This window comes from Cottoperca gobio, chromosome 5, assembly GCF_900634415.1.
Source record: "Cottoperca gobio chromosome 5, fCotGob3.1, whole genome shotgun sequence".
In the NCBI taxonomy this organism is placed as follows: domain Eukaryota; kingdom Metazoa; phylum Chordata; class Actinopteri; order Perciformes; family Bovichtidae; genus Cottoperca; species Cottoperca gobio.
In genome coordinates, this window is record NC_041359.1 from 18,915,623 (window position 1) to 18,931,256 (window position 15,634).

Consider the following 15,634-nt stretch of genomic DNA (forward strand, 5'->3'; position numbering starts at 1 on the left):
TCAGATGTCCTGATATTCATGGGTTAAGTAATGGTGTAACAGTGATTGAAATTAACCTTAAAGCATTGACTCTTTGGATTATTAGACTACTTGCATCCTTACACTGAACATATTTGTGAGAATTTTACATAACGGACAGGAAATATATTTTTGGCGCAAAACCTCTGTGTATGGCGTCCTGAAAAGGCCAACATTATGTGAAATAACTGCCCTTTTGGAGTAAAAGGAGAAGCCCCAATTTCAGGGCATTAAATATTTCGAATCGCTTTGATTTAAAATTTCACACTATACAGAAATGAATGGAAAGCGACAGCTACCGGGAAGATGGGAAACATGAGTCCCCATTTTACATCACATCCTGCTTTGTTTAAAGATTGGCATTGTACAGGTCTGGTTTCAAGAAGAAATGACCAACCACAAGAGGGCACAATCTGTAATCTAAGAATCAGTGTAAATACTACAATTTTAATGTGAACATAGTGCAAATATTCATTAAGTAGATTATGTATTATTATCAGCAGTAAAGTAAAGGTATTTACTTTACAGACTGGCCCGTAACAGTGTTATAATATTGGATTATAATTGTTTATGCATCACCGTGTAAACAGGATTTTAGCTGTTTTTTGCAATGCAGCTGAAATTAATACATATGTAAACTTTAAATATAAAACATAGAGATATCCTTCATTAGTCTCACAGCGGGGACATTTGCAATGTTACAGTAGCAAATGGGATAGTGCAACAAGAGGCATTAGTATAAAAAAAACAAAACGATATAATAAATAAATACAAAAGTAAAAAACTAAATGTAATAAGTACACACAATATAATAAGTAGTAACAGACTGAATTGTTGAGTTCACATTATTGCACATATGAAAAGTATTGAAATATTTGTATTTATTATTATTATTATTATTATTATTATTATTATTATTATTATTATTATTATTATTATATAAAGTAGCATAACATGAATACTTGAGTAAAGCACTCTGAAACTAATTACACTTTTCCACTCTGCTTTATGTAGCTACCATTAGTTCAAACTCTTTTCACCAATCACAAAGCCGAAAGAAACTATTACGTAATGCGTCTTTGCCATTCAGCGCCGCCCATTTCCTTTGGGAAAAAAGTGGTCAGCTATTTTTTTTTAGCTGACATCTTTGTATTTTTAGCTGTTAGCCATTGCTGCTAAGTAACTTTTTAAGGTATTTCTTGTGTCAAAGTAAACACCCGAATTGCACGAAGTCCGCGCTGTGAACAAGAGCAGTTACGCGGCCCTTGAAAAGGTAAATTTTGACTGGCTGAGCCGCAATTTTGTGCTCGTCTGTCTGGCAGTCTGCTCCGCAGTGGCTGTAATGGCGGCTGCTGCTTCGTCAACTCCTCGCCGTTTTACGAAAAGGGAAGGTGTAGTTAGCTTAATGGCTCCCCGTATCGCTGACGTCTATTGACGCGGTAACTTGCGTGCCAGTGACAGAGTTACACATATTTGCTCATTGAGACAAAAGCTCATCCATCCTGTGAACCAGAGTAACAAAACTTGCCCCGCTTGTCGCTCGAAAACTGTTGTTTTTAGCGGTTTAAACTGGTTAACATCCGTTAAACGGAACGTTAGCTACCGTTAACTAGCAACGGCAATGTTGGTACGGTCGAGCATTCTAGCACTATGACTAAAATTATAACTTTATATTTCAGCTGTTAACGTGTTTTAAGGATGAAGTGGCTCACTTAAAATGTAAAAAAAATGCATTTAATTCATGAGGGTAAAAAGTTAACAGTATTGACTGTCGGGCCTAGCTATGTTCCGTAACTCCATGTTAACGTTAGTTGCATTGGCTAACACAATTGAACCAAAGAGGAAGTCGATTCTTTGCTTAGCTTAAACTCACCTGTTCAACTTTAGAAATAAATGTTGTTAAAGTGAGAAAGTTTGCTTTTATATCGCTCTGATCTGTTTTACATCTGTCCGGAAGAGTTGTTTATTATATCAAACAAATAACGCGCAGGCCACAGCGGAGTACAGCAGGCAACCCGCCACATTCATTTGTTGTTGTGTTACATTAGCGCCATTGTAAAACCGTAATATTGATTTATTTGTTCTCAGTTACTATGGAAGACGTACAGCAGGGCAGCAATGGCACTGACTTACAGACTACCACCATCACAGCCTCTCAGTTCTCACAGATAGCCCAACAGGTAACTAATACACCCCTTTCAAAATACCATATCATAATACTGCCACTCTATATTGCTACTGTAGCTCTTGCACTGCTAATACCTGTAGTCCACTTTGTTTATGAATGCCATGCTGAAAGCACACTTGCAAGGTCTTAATATTTGCTTATTAATACAGCTACATCTTCGGCATTATATATTTAACAAGTATGTTTTGACTCTTGCTGTTGTTATTATACAGATTGATGTGTAAAAACGATCCAAGAAGACCGTCATGGTTATCATGAACTAACAGTCGTCAACATAGCTTTTATTTTGTCAGCCTTTATCAACAAAATTAGAGAAAGACAATTGGAATTGAAACCACATCTTCAAAAAAAGAAAGTAATCTGCAAATTGACATTTGAAGTATTTATAGTGCTTATTCCCACTATCCAGTATAAATTAAGTCTTTAACAAAACTACTTGCGGTATCTGCACAGTCAATTTTGTAATAAAGGGAGGGATTACTGAATCTGGGATTTAGTGTGTAGGAGTTCTGCTTCTCTGTTGCATTCTTAATTACTTGTTGGTGTAATTTCTGTCTTGGCAGTAGAAAAAATGTATCTTCCTGAAGGACAATAAGTTCCTCTCTGAGCATCTGATAAGACAGTAGTTCTCAACTTTTTTGGATTTGTTTGTGCTTGAATACTTTTAATGAGAGTAAATGAAGACATACTTAAGCCTAATTCTATTGCGACAAGACACATTATGACTTATTCATTACTTAGATGAAAGGATATAGTGAGTAGGTTTCTTAAAGTAGTTTTAAATGATCAGTTCATCATTTGTGGTATCTAGTCATGCAGATAGTTTTGGGGTTATGAGATATCCATCTTGGATGATTTCAGCCCACAACAGTTCACTCCAATGATGTGGAAATTATGACAAAAAAAATAACTTTTTGCCAAAGCAATGACTCGGAAAGCGTGTAATATTTTTGTTTCCATGATAAATATGTTGTTGTTGTGGTGTGGATCTAAACTGAGTTTGGGTTTTTGTAGATGTCACTGGCTGGTGGTGGTTCTGTGGCTGTTGTACAGCTGCCAGGGGGTCAATTTCAGGTTCAAGGTGTGATCCAGTCTGCACAGTCATCAGTCATTCAGTCCCCTCAGATGCAGACTGCACAGGTGAGACCACCTGGTTTTCTAGACACTAGACATTGTTTAATTAATCTCCTTGCCTTTTTTTTTTATTTTATTTTTTTACAAACTGTCAATATGTAATTTTATACAATTATTCGTATGCACTTTGTTAATCCACCTCCCTCTTTCAAGGCCCTGGATTCAGATAGTGATGATTCACAGGACTCATCAGACAGTGGAGCTGCAACCCATAAGACCAGAGAAATACTGGCAAGACGGCCTTCATACAGGTAAAAATAAAACATAAAAGCACAGGCGCATCACAAAACAATGTTGTGGGATGAATACTAAATCAAGTGACCCTCCTCCTCTCACCTTGTAGAAAAATCTTAAATGAACTTTCATCTGAGGAAGTTTCACACGGTGACGGAAAAGATAACCAGATATCCACAGGAGTTACCGTACCAACCAGCCAAATCTACCAGACCAGCACCGGCCAATACAGTATGAACTTCTCTTTTCAATAATACTTGCATAAAAATGTGCAGGCCCCAAATTGAGAATTTGTTCTGTTATGAATTTCAAGTCCACGGAATTATAAAAAGAAGTCACGTGTTATATTTCTGCAAAGGGACACATGGGATAATTATGATTGTTATGTAATATTACAAACTGTATGCTTCTGCGTTAGTATGCTCATCTGACAGAGCTGAATACTAGAAACCAAACTTCTTGTAAACTAATGGGCAAAATTCCCCAAAAGCCTGTATGATTTTTTTTTAACCTATTTAAAAATAGAGTATTCTGCAGTACCCAGAATGTTAACCTAGCCCACTGAAGTGTGATTTTTACTGATACCATCTTTGTTATTATTCTAGTTACCATATCTGCTAATGGTACAATTCAGCTGGCGACTTCGGGGTCTGAAGGCATTCAGGGGCTACAGACTGTCACCATGGCCAACACTGGAGCCCAACAAGGCACAACCATCCTTCAGTATGCCCAGACACCTGACGGCCAGCAGATACTGGTGCCGAGCAACCAGGTTGTTGTACAAGGTGAGCAAAATATGACATATTCTAAGTAAATGTATCTATATTTTGCAGCAGTACATAATATCGTTGATGAGTGTATCATCTGCCAGTCATTGCTTTTAGAATATCAGTTATTTACAAATGTGCGATAAAACAGTGTTTGTAGCACGTATTGAGTGCCAAATAGCTAGGTATTTAGCATGGAGCTCCAGGTCTATGCTATGGGCTTCTGTGTACTTCAACTAGCCTTACTTCCAACATGATGATTAGATTGTTATTGTAATTTTCAATATCAATATTAAATATAGAAATAATAGAACAGTTGGGCCCGAAGAAGCTACGTGGTGACTCCCATCCATCCATCCTGTGGGCCCACCACTCGCAGGAAGAACCGCTGGGGTCGGGTGCGCTGTCACACGGGTGGCAGTGATGGTCAGGGACCTCGACGGACCAGACCCAGGCAGCAGAGGCTGGCTCTGGGGACGTGGAACGTCACCTCTCTGTGGGGGAAGGAGCCGGAACTAGTGCGCGAGGTGGAGTGCTACCAGTTGGATCTGGTGGGGCTTACCTCTAAGCACAGTCTGGGGTCTGGAACCGTACTCCTGGATAGGGGTTGGACTCTATTCTTCTCCGTAGTTGCCCAAGGTGTGAGGCGTCGGGCGGGTGTGAGGATACTCACAAGCCCCCCGGCTGAGCCTTCGGGCTATGGGGGGGGGGGGGGGGACTCTGACTGTTGTTTGTGCCTATGCCCCAAACCGCAATGCGGAGTATTCTGCCTTCTTGGAGACCCTGAATGGAGCCCTGCAGGGGGCTCCAGTAGGGGACTCCGTAGTCTTGCTGGGAGACTTTAACGCGCAAGTGGGAAACGATGGAGACACCTGGAGAGGCGTGATTGGGAGGAACGGCCTCCCTGATCTAAACCCGAACGGTCGTTTGTTGTTGGACTTCTGTGCTAGTAATGGAATGGTCATAATAAAGACCATGTTCGAACATAAGGTTGCTCATAAGTGCACGTGGTACCAGAGCACCCTAGGCCAAAGGTCAATGATTGATTTTGTGATCTTATCATCTGATCTGAGGCTGCATGTTTTGGACACTCGGGTGAAGAGAGGGGCAGAGCTGTCAACTGATCACCATCTGGTGGTGAGTTGGATCAAGGGGTGGGGGACGACTCTGGACAGACCTGGTAAGCCCAAACGGGTAGTGCGGGTGAACTGGGAACGTCTGGAGGAAGACCCTGTCTGGGAGATCTTCAACTCACACCTCCGGCAGGAGCTTTTCAGACATCCCTGTGGAGGTTGGGGGCATTGAACCTGAGTGGGCGATGTTCAAAACCTCTATTGCTGAAGCTGCGGTGAGGAGCTGTGGTACTCAAGGTCTTAGGAGCCTCAAGGGGCAGTAACTCTAGAACACCGTGGTCAGGGAAGCCGTTCGGCTGAAGAATGAGTCCTTCCGGGTTATGTTATCCGGGAGGACTCTGGAAACAGTTGCAGGGTACCGATGGACTCGAAGGATGGCAGAGGCAAAGCAGCGGGTGTGGGAGAAGTTCGGAGAAGCTATGGAGAAGGATTTTCGGTCAGCACCAAGGTGCTTCTGGAAAACCGTCCGGAACCTCAGGAGGGGGAAGCGGTGAACCATCCAAGCTGTGTACAGCAAGGGTGGGACCCTGCTGACTTTGACTGAGAAGGTTATCGGTGGAAGGAGCACTTTGAGGAACTCCTGAATCCGACTAACACGCCCTCTATGGTAGAGGCAAAGTTGGAAGCTGATGGGGATCATCGTCAATTTCCCTGACGGAAGTCACTGAGGTAGTCAAACAACTCCACAGTGGCAAAGCCGCAGAGGTTGATGAGATCCGTCCAGAAATGCTGAAGGCTTTGAAGGTGTTGAGCGGCTATCTTGGTTGACACGCCTCGTCAACATTGCGTGGAAGTCTGGGACAGTGCCTAGGGGGTGGCAGACCGGGGTTGTGGTTCCCCTATTCAAAAAGGGGGACCAGAGAATGTGTCAACTACAGGGGTATCGCACTTATCGAGGCAGTAGTCGTGGAGGAGAGGGGTTGCAGTTCAGTGGCCTGAGGATCTCATCGCTGCTCTTTGCAGATGATGTGGTCCTGATGGCGTCATCGGTCTGTGACCTTCAGCAGTCACTGGATCGGTTCGCAGCCGAGTGTGAAGCGGTTGGGATGAGGATCAGCACCTCAAAATCTGAGGCCATGGCTCTCAGCAGGAAACCGGTGGATTGCCTACTCCGTGTAGGAAATGAGCCCTTACCCCAAGTGATCTTCCGGGCGATCTTCGTTCCTACCCTCACCTATGGTCATGAAGGCTGGGTCATGACCAAAATAACAAGATCACAGGTACAAGCGGCCGAAATGGGTTTTCTCAGACGGGTGGCTGGCGTCTCCCTTAGAGATAGGGTGAGAGACTCTGAGTAGAGCCGCTGCTTCTTTGCGTTGAAAGGAGCCAGTTGAGGTGGTTCGGGCATCAAGTAAGGGTGCCACCTGGCCGCCTCCCCTAGGGAGGTGTTCCAGGCACGTCCAGCTGGGAAGAGACCCCGGGGAAGACCCAGGACTCGGTGGAGAGATTATCTCCTCACTGGCCTGGGAACGCCTCGGGATCCCCCAGTTGGAGCTGGCGGATGTGGCCCGGAGAAGGGAAGTTTGGGGTTCCTTACTGGAGCTGCTGCCCCCGTCACCCGACCCCGGATAAGCGGTAGACGATGGATGGATGGATGGATGGCTGGCTGGCTGGCTGGCTGGCTGGATGGATGGAACAGTTGCATAACATAGCGGCAAAATTTGTCTCGTATCCCAATATCAATATAATATCAGTATATTGCCCAGCCCTACATGTGTATATTAATGTTCACTAAAAAAATACCTGGTGTTTCTCAAGTGAAATAATATGTCTCCTGAAGGGCTCAAATGTAATGTGTGTTTATGGTTAACAAATAAGAAGAAACGGTCTAATAATCCCAAGTGAGATCTCTCATGTGATGCATTCTGTGTGGCAGAGCTGTTATGAGCCTTGCTGTCATCGTTTGACTGTCATGTTTCCCTCAGGTGCAGGAGGAGAGGTGCAAACATACCAGATCCGCACAGCGCCCTCATCCGGCTCCATGCCTCAGACGGTAGTTATGACCTCTCCTATGGGAATATCTCAGGGTAAGAGTGACGATCCAACAATGAAGAGGGAAATCAGGCTCGCAAAAAACAGGTTTGTTTTCGCCATTTGATTAATCACAAATCATTTTATCATACTCGTATAGAACACTTCTCTGCATTGGGTGTTTCCCAAGATGTGTGGTTGACGGGTCATTAATTAGTTGAAAGAATGGCAACATGCCAACCTCTTTTGTGTTGAACAATGCATAGGACTATTACAGGAGAAATTAACTGGACATGGTAAAATGGTTTTTGTGATGATGAAGTGACTACATTACTGGTATTATGTAAAGTTAACGAACAGGCAATTTTTTTCCTATTTAATTTAGAGTGTCTTTCATTGAAGTATCAAGGAGGAACAAGCGCAGCACGCTGACTAGAGAACCACGCCACGTCGTCGCTGGTGTCCAATTGCAATTTGCAATATCAGTTGTATTTACTAGAAAAAATAAATTTACATTTGAAGATTCAGAACTGTTGTTTGTTTTTGTTGTGTAAACCATAGTAATGTCTGTTAGAATTGTTTGGGTCAGAACTATGGAATACTAAATCATCCACCACGGCACTACACCTCAGCCTTTTGTATCTTTTCTGGTTATGAACACTTTTTAAAATACGAAAATGCTAAATTATTGGTCATCTTATGGGATTCGGCCATGAGAAGAAGGTAATTATCAGCTGAAAAACTTGCATCCCTACTCAGTTGGACTAACTGCACATTTTTGTCCCTCTTTCAGAGAGGCAGCCCGTGAATGTCGGCGGAAGAAAAAGGAATATGTTAAATGCCTCGAAAATCGTGTTGCTGTTCTTGAAAACCAAAACAAGACCCTGATTGAAGAACTCAAAACATTAAAGGACCTTTATTGTGTTAAAACAGGATAACCTGTTTGAATAGAGGTTGAGGATTGGAACATAATGTGGGAGCGGCACAGCTCAGACATTTGGACATGAACTGGGTTTCTGGGAACACTTCATTTCAGGCTGACATCCTACAGTTTTTTACTCTGTTTGATATAAAAGTGACATGTGATGGCAGTAAGATATACTCAACAAACACATTTTTTCCCCTGCTGTTTTTTTAATAAAAATTTGCTAATGCTATAACATTTATAGTTGTGTACATTTTTAATACTGGGAGGTTTGAAATTGTGAGCTTTAACTTTGAGTCTCAGTTTGTAAATGTATCCCTTTCCTTCTTTTCTTGTGTTTTTAAAAATGTTGCTGTTGGAATTATTTTTTTTTTAAATAATGTTCTAACAGCATCTGCAGAATGTTGACTGTATATTTACCACACAGACATAAATTACTGTTTATATTGTAAACCAGCAATTCCCCTCATTTCCCTATAAGGAGATGTTACAATTGTCATTCCTTATTTTTGTGCAATGGAATATAAAGGGTAACAGAAATGATGACATTGTTTGGTTGTTTCTTGGCAGTTACTTAGACAATCAGGGAAAAAAAGCACAGTGTCCAGGTAATATTTATTATGTACATCTTGGGAGGGGTGGGGAAGAAGAACAAATGGTGTATGAAATGTTGCTGATTCTATGAGTAAATAAATCTATTTTCACTCAATAATTGCAATGTGGCTAGTGTATTTTTGTTAAATGGAAATATAAATGTACAGATTGACAGCTTTTGGCAATACCTGCAGACTTAATGTGGACACTGATTTCTAATGAATGTTAGCCCAATAAAAAAATTAATAAGTCAAATATTCTAGTGCCTAATACACCTATAACTATTCTGAAGCCCATATATAAGAGGCCCATTTAGTCCATTCTCCCTTGCAGTCATTTAATGGAATACCCCATGATATGTGGTCTTATCATCAGAGTAACCTCTGGAGCCTCAACGTGTTTTAGGTGAAGTTCAGAAAAACCAGCTGCCTCTAGATCTTTCCATGTTGCTCTAGTAATCATGCATCCATCTCCAAGATAGTACCACAGAGGCTCAAACACATGCTGGAAGAAGTATGTCCAGGAGGAGGGATCTGAGACAACATGCTCCAAAAAGTAGAAGGCTCCACCCTGCAAGAGAGAGCCAACAAAGACAGATAGTTCCACGATTAATCCAAACCGGTTATGCAATTCTGTAGCTGCAGTGGCAGAAAGACAGGCAGAGGGAAGGGATCAATGTAATCTATGGTGACTCAGAAGTTAACACAATAGATGTGAATTCACCATTTTGAATTGAGTGTGATGATCATTCAAAATGTTCACAGTTGCATTGTGCAGCCTCCCAATACAATGTAGAAAAATAAGACGAGAGAAAATGTGTTTTTATACAGGTGTAATGTAAATTATTTATATCTGACGTCTATGGCAAGACACATAGCTGGATTACCAAGTGACCCCAGAACAGTGTTAGAAATTAACTTTTTTGTCCTCCTGCCACTGTGGCTGGTGGATTTCAAAAACTACCAGCCACTAATTAAATTACCATTGTTTTTGTTTTTTTGGCTAGTGAGTGAAGCAAATCTAGCAGCCACTTGCATATTTTACCACCTTTTGGCTGATGGCTGGTGCTAATTTCCAATCATGCCCCAGAACCTCATAGGGCCCATAAAATCTCTGGATCGTAGCCTTTTCTTGTAGAAGGGACCTGTTACACAATCTTGTTTTGTTATTACTTCCACAAACTGACACACATAATATTTGGGAACAGGTGGAATAAATCCAGCACTGGTTAATTTCTGGGACTCTGGGTATGCCCCCATAACCAATCCAGTTTTAAAGCCTACCACAATTAACAAGCGTGAAGTCACTCATAAAATATCTCCTACAGCACCTGAAGGCAGCATACTCACTGGTCTGAGTATGCGTCGCACCTCCTGCAGCACTTTCTGCACGTTGCAGACAGAACAGAGGACCAAGGTGCAGACAACAACGTCCACTGACTCGTCCTTTACCTTCTCCATGTCCTCCCCGGAGACGACTATAAACGTGTCATAAGTCAAATGCTTGTTCGCGTCCATGCTCATCCGCAGGTACTTCTCGAAGTGCGGGTTGGGGTCGGTGCAGATCACCGTGCAGCCGTAGGGATAAAACTTGAAGTTTGCCCCGCTGCCACAGCCGATCTCCAGCAAGCGAAGAGTACCGTCCGTGTTTGCAAATTTGCCCACGTTTCGGAAAAGCTCTCTCTTCGTTTTGTGCATTTTGTCGTTGTATGAAAATGTTATATTGTAGGCAAGCAGTGGAAACAAGCGTTTGTACATGCCGTACAGGCCCGTGATCTCCATTAGATGTAAGGGTAAAGTCAACACAAAACAAAGCAGTCTGCATAACTTCATGAGACATGTCTTCATTTTATTCTGAGCTAAACAAAGCCTTGCTGGAGGCATTTTAAGACAGGCGACAAGACCAAGATTACACTAATACCCGAGAGATAATGTCTGTGTTGCACTTTCACCACACGATGGCGCAAATATACTGTATTGGTGCAAATGTGAGACCACATTTTTGGCTCTCCTGTCCATTATATTAATACTCGTTTGATAAGAAAAACAAAAAGTCATGCAGCAGAGTTTAAATCTTTAATAAGACACCACACACTGTTGAGTGACTGCGAAAATATATGTTTTCAGTGACACACCTGTCATGTCATAGGCTAAATGTTACATATAAATCCAGCAGTAGCAAACACTGACAGAAATCCCTTATGGCATCATCATATTGATTTATCAGCATAGCAACTTGGAGAGGGGAAATAATAGTTAGAAGATCAAACAAACATTTAAAATTCTCATGTTGTATTGTGTACAAAAAAAACCCACAGGTTTTATTTTTTTTTTTTATACAAAAATTAGTATTAAAAGGGACTGGCATTCTCTATATCACTGGTGATCAATCATATCACAAAGACGAGTAGAGGCATCAGGCGCTTGGCACATTCATGCACTGAGGCAAGTTTACTACAAAGCTAATGAGACAGAATTTATGAATGCATTTATTTCACAGCATGACCCATGATGTGTGGTTTGATTAGGAACATGAGTGGTGCTTCCATGTGTCTCAGTTTGAGTTTAGAGAATCCAGCTGCCTCCAGAGGTTTCCATGTATCCCGGGTGACCTCACATCCGTCCCCAAAGTAGTACCAAGGAGGCTGCAGAACATGCTGGAAGAAGTGTGTCCAAGTTGAGGGCTCTCCAACAACATGCTCTAGGAAAAAGAGGGCTCCCCCCTGCAAAGCAAATATTTGTTATACTGTGTGCATTTGAGAGGTTTCCACTGTCCTCTGGTGCGTTATCTAGATGCATGTATCCATTTACTTGATAATTTGTCTGGAAATACACAAAACCTTTTCAAATCAAATCGGGATTGTTTCCCTGCATCAACAAACACAGATGAAGGCCGAATGGTCAAAAATGTGTTATGTATTTCCAGACAATTGATTAAGTGAACTAACTGAATGATATATTCCTGAGAGCTCTTCTTTATATGGATTATATGTATACTGTTAAAAACTTTAAATGTATCCATCCACCTGATGCATGCTTGTTACCTTGAGTATATTATACCCAATGAGGGCACCATCTATTGTTGGCAAACAGGTCCAAAAGCTAACTATAGTGTATGATTGATTAAAAAAAGGGCACCATTTTCTGATAAGTAGGCCAATGTTAGCACACAGGTCAAAGGTAGCAAGCAGCAGCAGTGCATGATGGATAAAGTCATGGAGAAATCCATTGGTAACAACCTAAAGATTAAAAAAAATTCGTAATGGCTGGTTCATGTGTGGAGAGTCATTTATCTGTGTTGCATGTCAAAGCCAATATACAAATAATTGAAGTTGTCTTCTTTGCTTTGTGTTTGTTATTAATGTATACTGGTGCATGCAATTACCACTGTCAAGTGCAGTATTCACTTTTTATAACTTTTGCAATTAGTCATGTGTAATATTCACTCCTACACCATTTTTTTTTCAATGACTGTACTTTACTTAATTACTGTTACGGTATTTTATTCTATTGAATTGTTACTCGCCACTTTACTCTCTTGCTGTAACAATGTAAATTTCCCCGTCGTGGGACAAATAAAGGATTTCTGATTTTGATTCTGAATGAATAATCCAGTAGTTGCACTGCAATTAAACAGTAGCCTCAATGACAATGCAGGCTATGGCAGCAATTCAGCATTTAATATTGGGAATCAATTCGCTTTGGACGAATGTTTATTTCAGGAGTCATGATCTTACCGGTCTCAGCATGCGACGAACCTCCTGCAGAGTTTGCGGTATGTTGTTGACAGAGCAGAGCACCAGGGTGCAGACAACTACGTCTACCGTCTCGCTCTCAATTGACCCCATGTCCTCTCCCGATGACACCAGAAATTTCTCAAATGTGAGGTGGTCATTCCCTTCCATGCTTGTCTTCAGATATTTCTTGAAATGAGGGTTCGGGTCAGTGCAGATCACCTTGCAACCGGGCGGATAAAACTCAAAATTTGTGCCAGTGCCGCAACCGATCTCCAAAATTGTGAGCTGCCCACCAGGCTTGTTGAACTCGGGGATACTGCGAAACAGCTCCTTCTTCTTGTCGTACATGTTCTTGTTGTACATGATTGAACACCGGTATAAACAAATAGGAAAGAAACGTTTGTATATTTCATACATGCCGACGGCTTTGATCAGATGAAGGGGCAAGCATAACACATTGACGATTAAAGTACAAAATGTCATTAGGAAAGCCATTTTTGCAGCCCAGACCTACGTAGGGACCTATTTCATGTAGCCTACAGCGGCGACCAGAAGAGCGTCAACAACAGCGAACTGAGCCAACTGCTGTCTTTATACATCTGAAACAGGAAGTCATTGTGCGTTTTCAAAATAAAAGTCGATAAGTATAAACATAACGTACTAGTGTAAAAGAAGTTACTTATTTGCCCCCCCGAACTTTAATGTTAATACTAAATTAAATTAATTACACATGCTGTCTTTGTACACCGTTAAAGCTGTCCCCACGTGAATGCATTGTAACGCTAACTGACTGAATTCAAACTGTCAGCCGTTGTTGGACGAAACAGGCACTTTTAACGTTCGCCTTTCAAGCTAGTGGTGACTAAAATTATGTTACTGGACACACATTATTTCGTATTTTAAAAGATAATTGCTATACGTTCAATTAACTGTTAGGTCCCTGAGTGTTTAGCTAACTTAGTGTTTTAGCTAATCTAAATTTAACTGCCTGAATTTGACGTGCAGTATGTACGCTGACAAGTAGCATTGCGTTAGCTATAACGTTATTGATAAACGCGTGTTGGCTCTAGTCCAGTGTGTTGAATTTTAAATGAAACTGTAGTTAAGTGTGACGTTCAAGTCCTCAACGTTTAAACTGCATTCATTAATGTAATTTTTGCCACCTGTGAGCAGAATAACTCCTCAAGAAGCTGACATGACATAATAACAATAGGTTATCTGGTTATTACGGCATGTTTATTTTAATTTTAAAGAAGAAAAATAACGAGACCCCCCCTAAAGACACTTTTGGGGTCCTTAGTTTGCCTGCACTTTGACCCTCTTCACTATTAAATGTTAAAGTTAGTCCCAAACTGCTGCCATGATGAGAGCTGTGTGAAACTAAACCAAACATGACATAGGCCTACCCCAGGTGTCCCCCTTTAATTATGGGGTTTCTTTTAGGAAGTTTTTCCTTGTGCGATGCGAGGGTCTAAGGACAGAGGGTGTCGTAACCTGTACAGTCTGTAAAGCACACTGAGACAAATGTATAATTTGTGATATTGGGCTATATAAATACATTTGATTTGATTTGATTTGAATATGCATGCAGAATAATTCACTGGGTCTATGCAATGTGGAACTGTCAGTTACAGTAATAGGCCATTTTCAAGAAATGTAGGCTATTTACCATATCACAGTAAATCACAGGTGTAAATATTAAAAATAAATAATGAGTTAATTCCATTTAGCTGCTTTAGTTTCAGATTCCTGGTATTGTTCATGCTGGATCAATGTCATGGGTTAATACTATAACTCTTCTGAAGCAAATATATAAGAGGCACATTTAGTCCATTCTCCCTTGCAGTCATTTAATGGAATACCCCATGATATGTAGTCTTATCATCAGAGTAACCTACGGAGCCTCAACGTGCCCTAGGTGAAGTTCAGAAAAAGCAGCTGCCTCTAGATCTTTCCATGTTGTTCTAGTAATCATGCATCCATCTCCAAGAAGTACCCCAGAGGTATGTCCAGGAGGAAGGATCTGAGACAACATGCTCCAAAAAGTAGAAGGCTCCACCCTGCAAGAGAGAGAGAGCCAACAAAGACAGATAGTTCCATGATTAATCCAAGCCGGTTCTGCAATTTTGTGGCTGCAATGTGCCCGCTGGCTGTGACTGTGAAGCAGAAAGACAGGCAGAGGGAAGGGATCAATGGAATCTATGGTGACTCAGACGTTAACACAATAGATGTGAATTCAACATTTTGAATTGAGTGTGATGATCATTCAAAATGTCCACAATTGCATTGTACAGCCTCCCAATACAATGTTGAAAAATAAGATGAGAAAATTTGTTTTTAAACAGGTGTAATGCAAATAATTTATATATGACGTCTATGGCAAAACACATAGTGTTATCAACGTGACACAAAAGGGTAGACTCAAACGCAACAACTCAAGATAATATTTCGAAAAGTAAAAAGGTTTTTAATGAAGACTGTGCAATTACAACAAAAAATCACTCATATGAGGAAAAAACGTAGAACAAAAGGAAATGCAGAAAACATGAACTAAACTTGACTAAAGGCAATCTTCTATGATGGCTACTTGAGTCCAAAAACGATGTCTCTCTTGGTGGCAGAAACACAAGACGAACTGGCACTGACGGACAAAGGGAGACGAAGACTATTTATACACACACGAGGTAATGGGGAACAGCTGGCAACAATCAATAGACGGGAAAACTCACAAACAGGAAGAGCTCTGAAACGAGAGGAACAAGTAATTACAAAATAAAACAGGAAGTGACGAGCCTAGACATGAGTGACTGTAACATAAGTGAACAATGAGACAAGACTAAACATGGACTATAAACTAAACATGAAACATATAACATAAATACATTAACACACATGATGGGACGTTACACATAGCTGGATTACCAAGTTCAATAT

General features: G+C 41.1%; 3 protein-coding genes across 8 annotated transcripts; 1 reads left to right on the forward strand and 2 right to left on the reverse strand.

Annotated features, from left to right (window-relative positions):
* The first annotated feature begins 1,097 nt into the window (after positions 1 to 1,097).
* Positions 1,098 to 9,079, forward strand: atf1 (activating transcription factor 1). Of its 6 annotated transcripts, none has more exons than XM_029432487.1 (8): positions 1,098 to 1,291; positions 2,107 to 2,198; positions 3,221 to 3,346; positions 3,494 to 3,591; positions 3,684 to 3,805; positions 4,180 to 4,359; positions 7,400 to 7,553; positions 7,831 to 8,217. In XM_029432487.1, the coding sequence occupies exons 2-8, from the start codon at positions 2,112 to 2,114 to the stop codon at positions 7,997 to 7,999; spliced, it is 936 nt and encodes a 311-aa protein (XP_029288347.1). In that variant the 5' UTR covers positions 1,098 to 1,291; positions 2,107 to 2,111; the 3' UTR covers positions 8,000 to 8,217. The 6 variants fall into 6 exon arrangements, with proteins under 6 accessions (XP_029288347.1, XP_029288352.1, XP_029288350.1 ...); XM_029432492.1 differs by lacking the exon at positions 7,831 to 8,217 and adding an exon at positions 8,239 to 9,079 and having other exon boundaries at positions 1,103 to 1,291; XM_029432490.1 differs by lacking the exon at positions 1,098 to 1,291 and adding an exon at positions 1,332 to 1,404 and having other exon boundaries at positions 7,831 to 8,218.
* Positions 9,014 to 10,796, reverse strand: LOC115008724 (methyltransferase-like protein 7A). The gene is made up of 2 exons (XM_029432493.1): positions 10,314 to 10,796; positions 9,014 to 9,534 (listed from the first exon to the last, which is right to left on the reverse strand). The coding sequence occupies exons 1-2, from the start codon at positions 10,794 to 10,796 to the stop codon at positions 9,298 to 9,300; spliced, it is 720 nt and encodes a 239-aa protein (XP_029288353.1). The 3' UTR covers positions 9,014 to 9,297.
* A 229-nt stretch (positions 10,797 to 11,025) lies between these two features.
* Positions 11,026 to 13,286, reverse strand: LOC115007756 (methyltransferase-like protein 7A). The gene is made up of 2 exons (XM_029430717.1): positions 12,701 to 13,286; positions 11,026 to 11,686 (listed from the first exon to the last, which is right to left on the reverse strand). Exons 1-2 carry the CDS (start codon positions 13,193 to 13,195, stop codon positions 11,453 to 11,455), a joined length of 729 nt encoding a protein of 242 aa, XP_029286577.1. The 5' UTR covers positions 13,196 to 13,286; the 3' UTR covers positions 11,026 to 11,452.
* Positions 13,287 to 15,634: the final 2,348 nt, after the last annotated feature.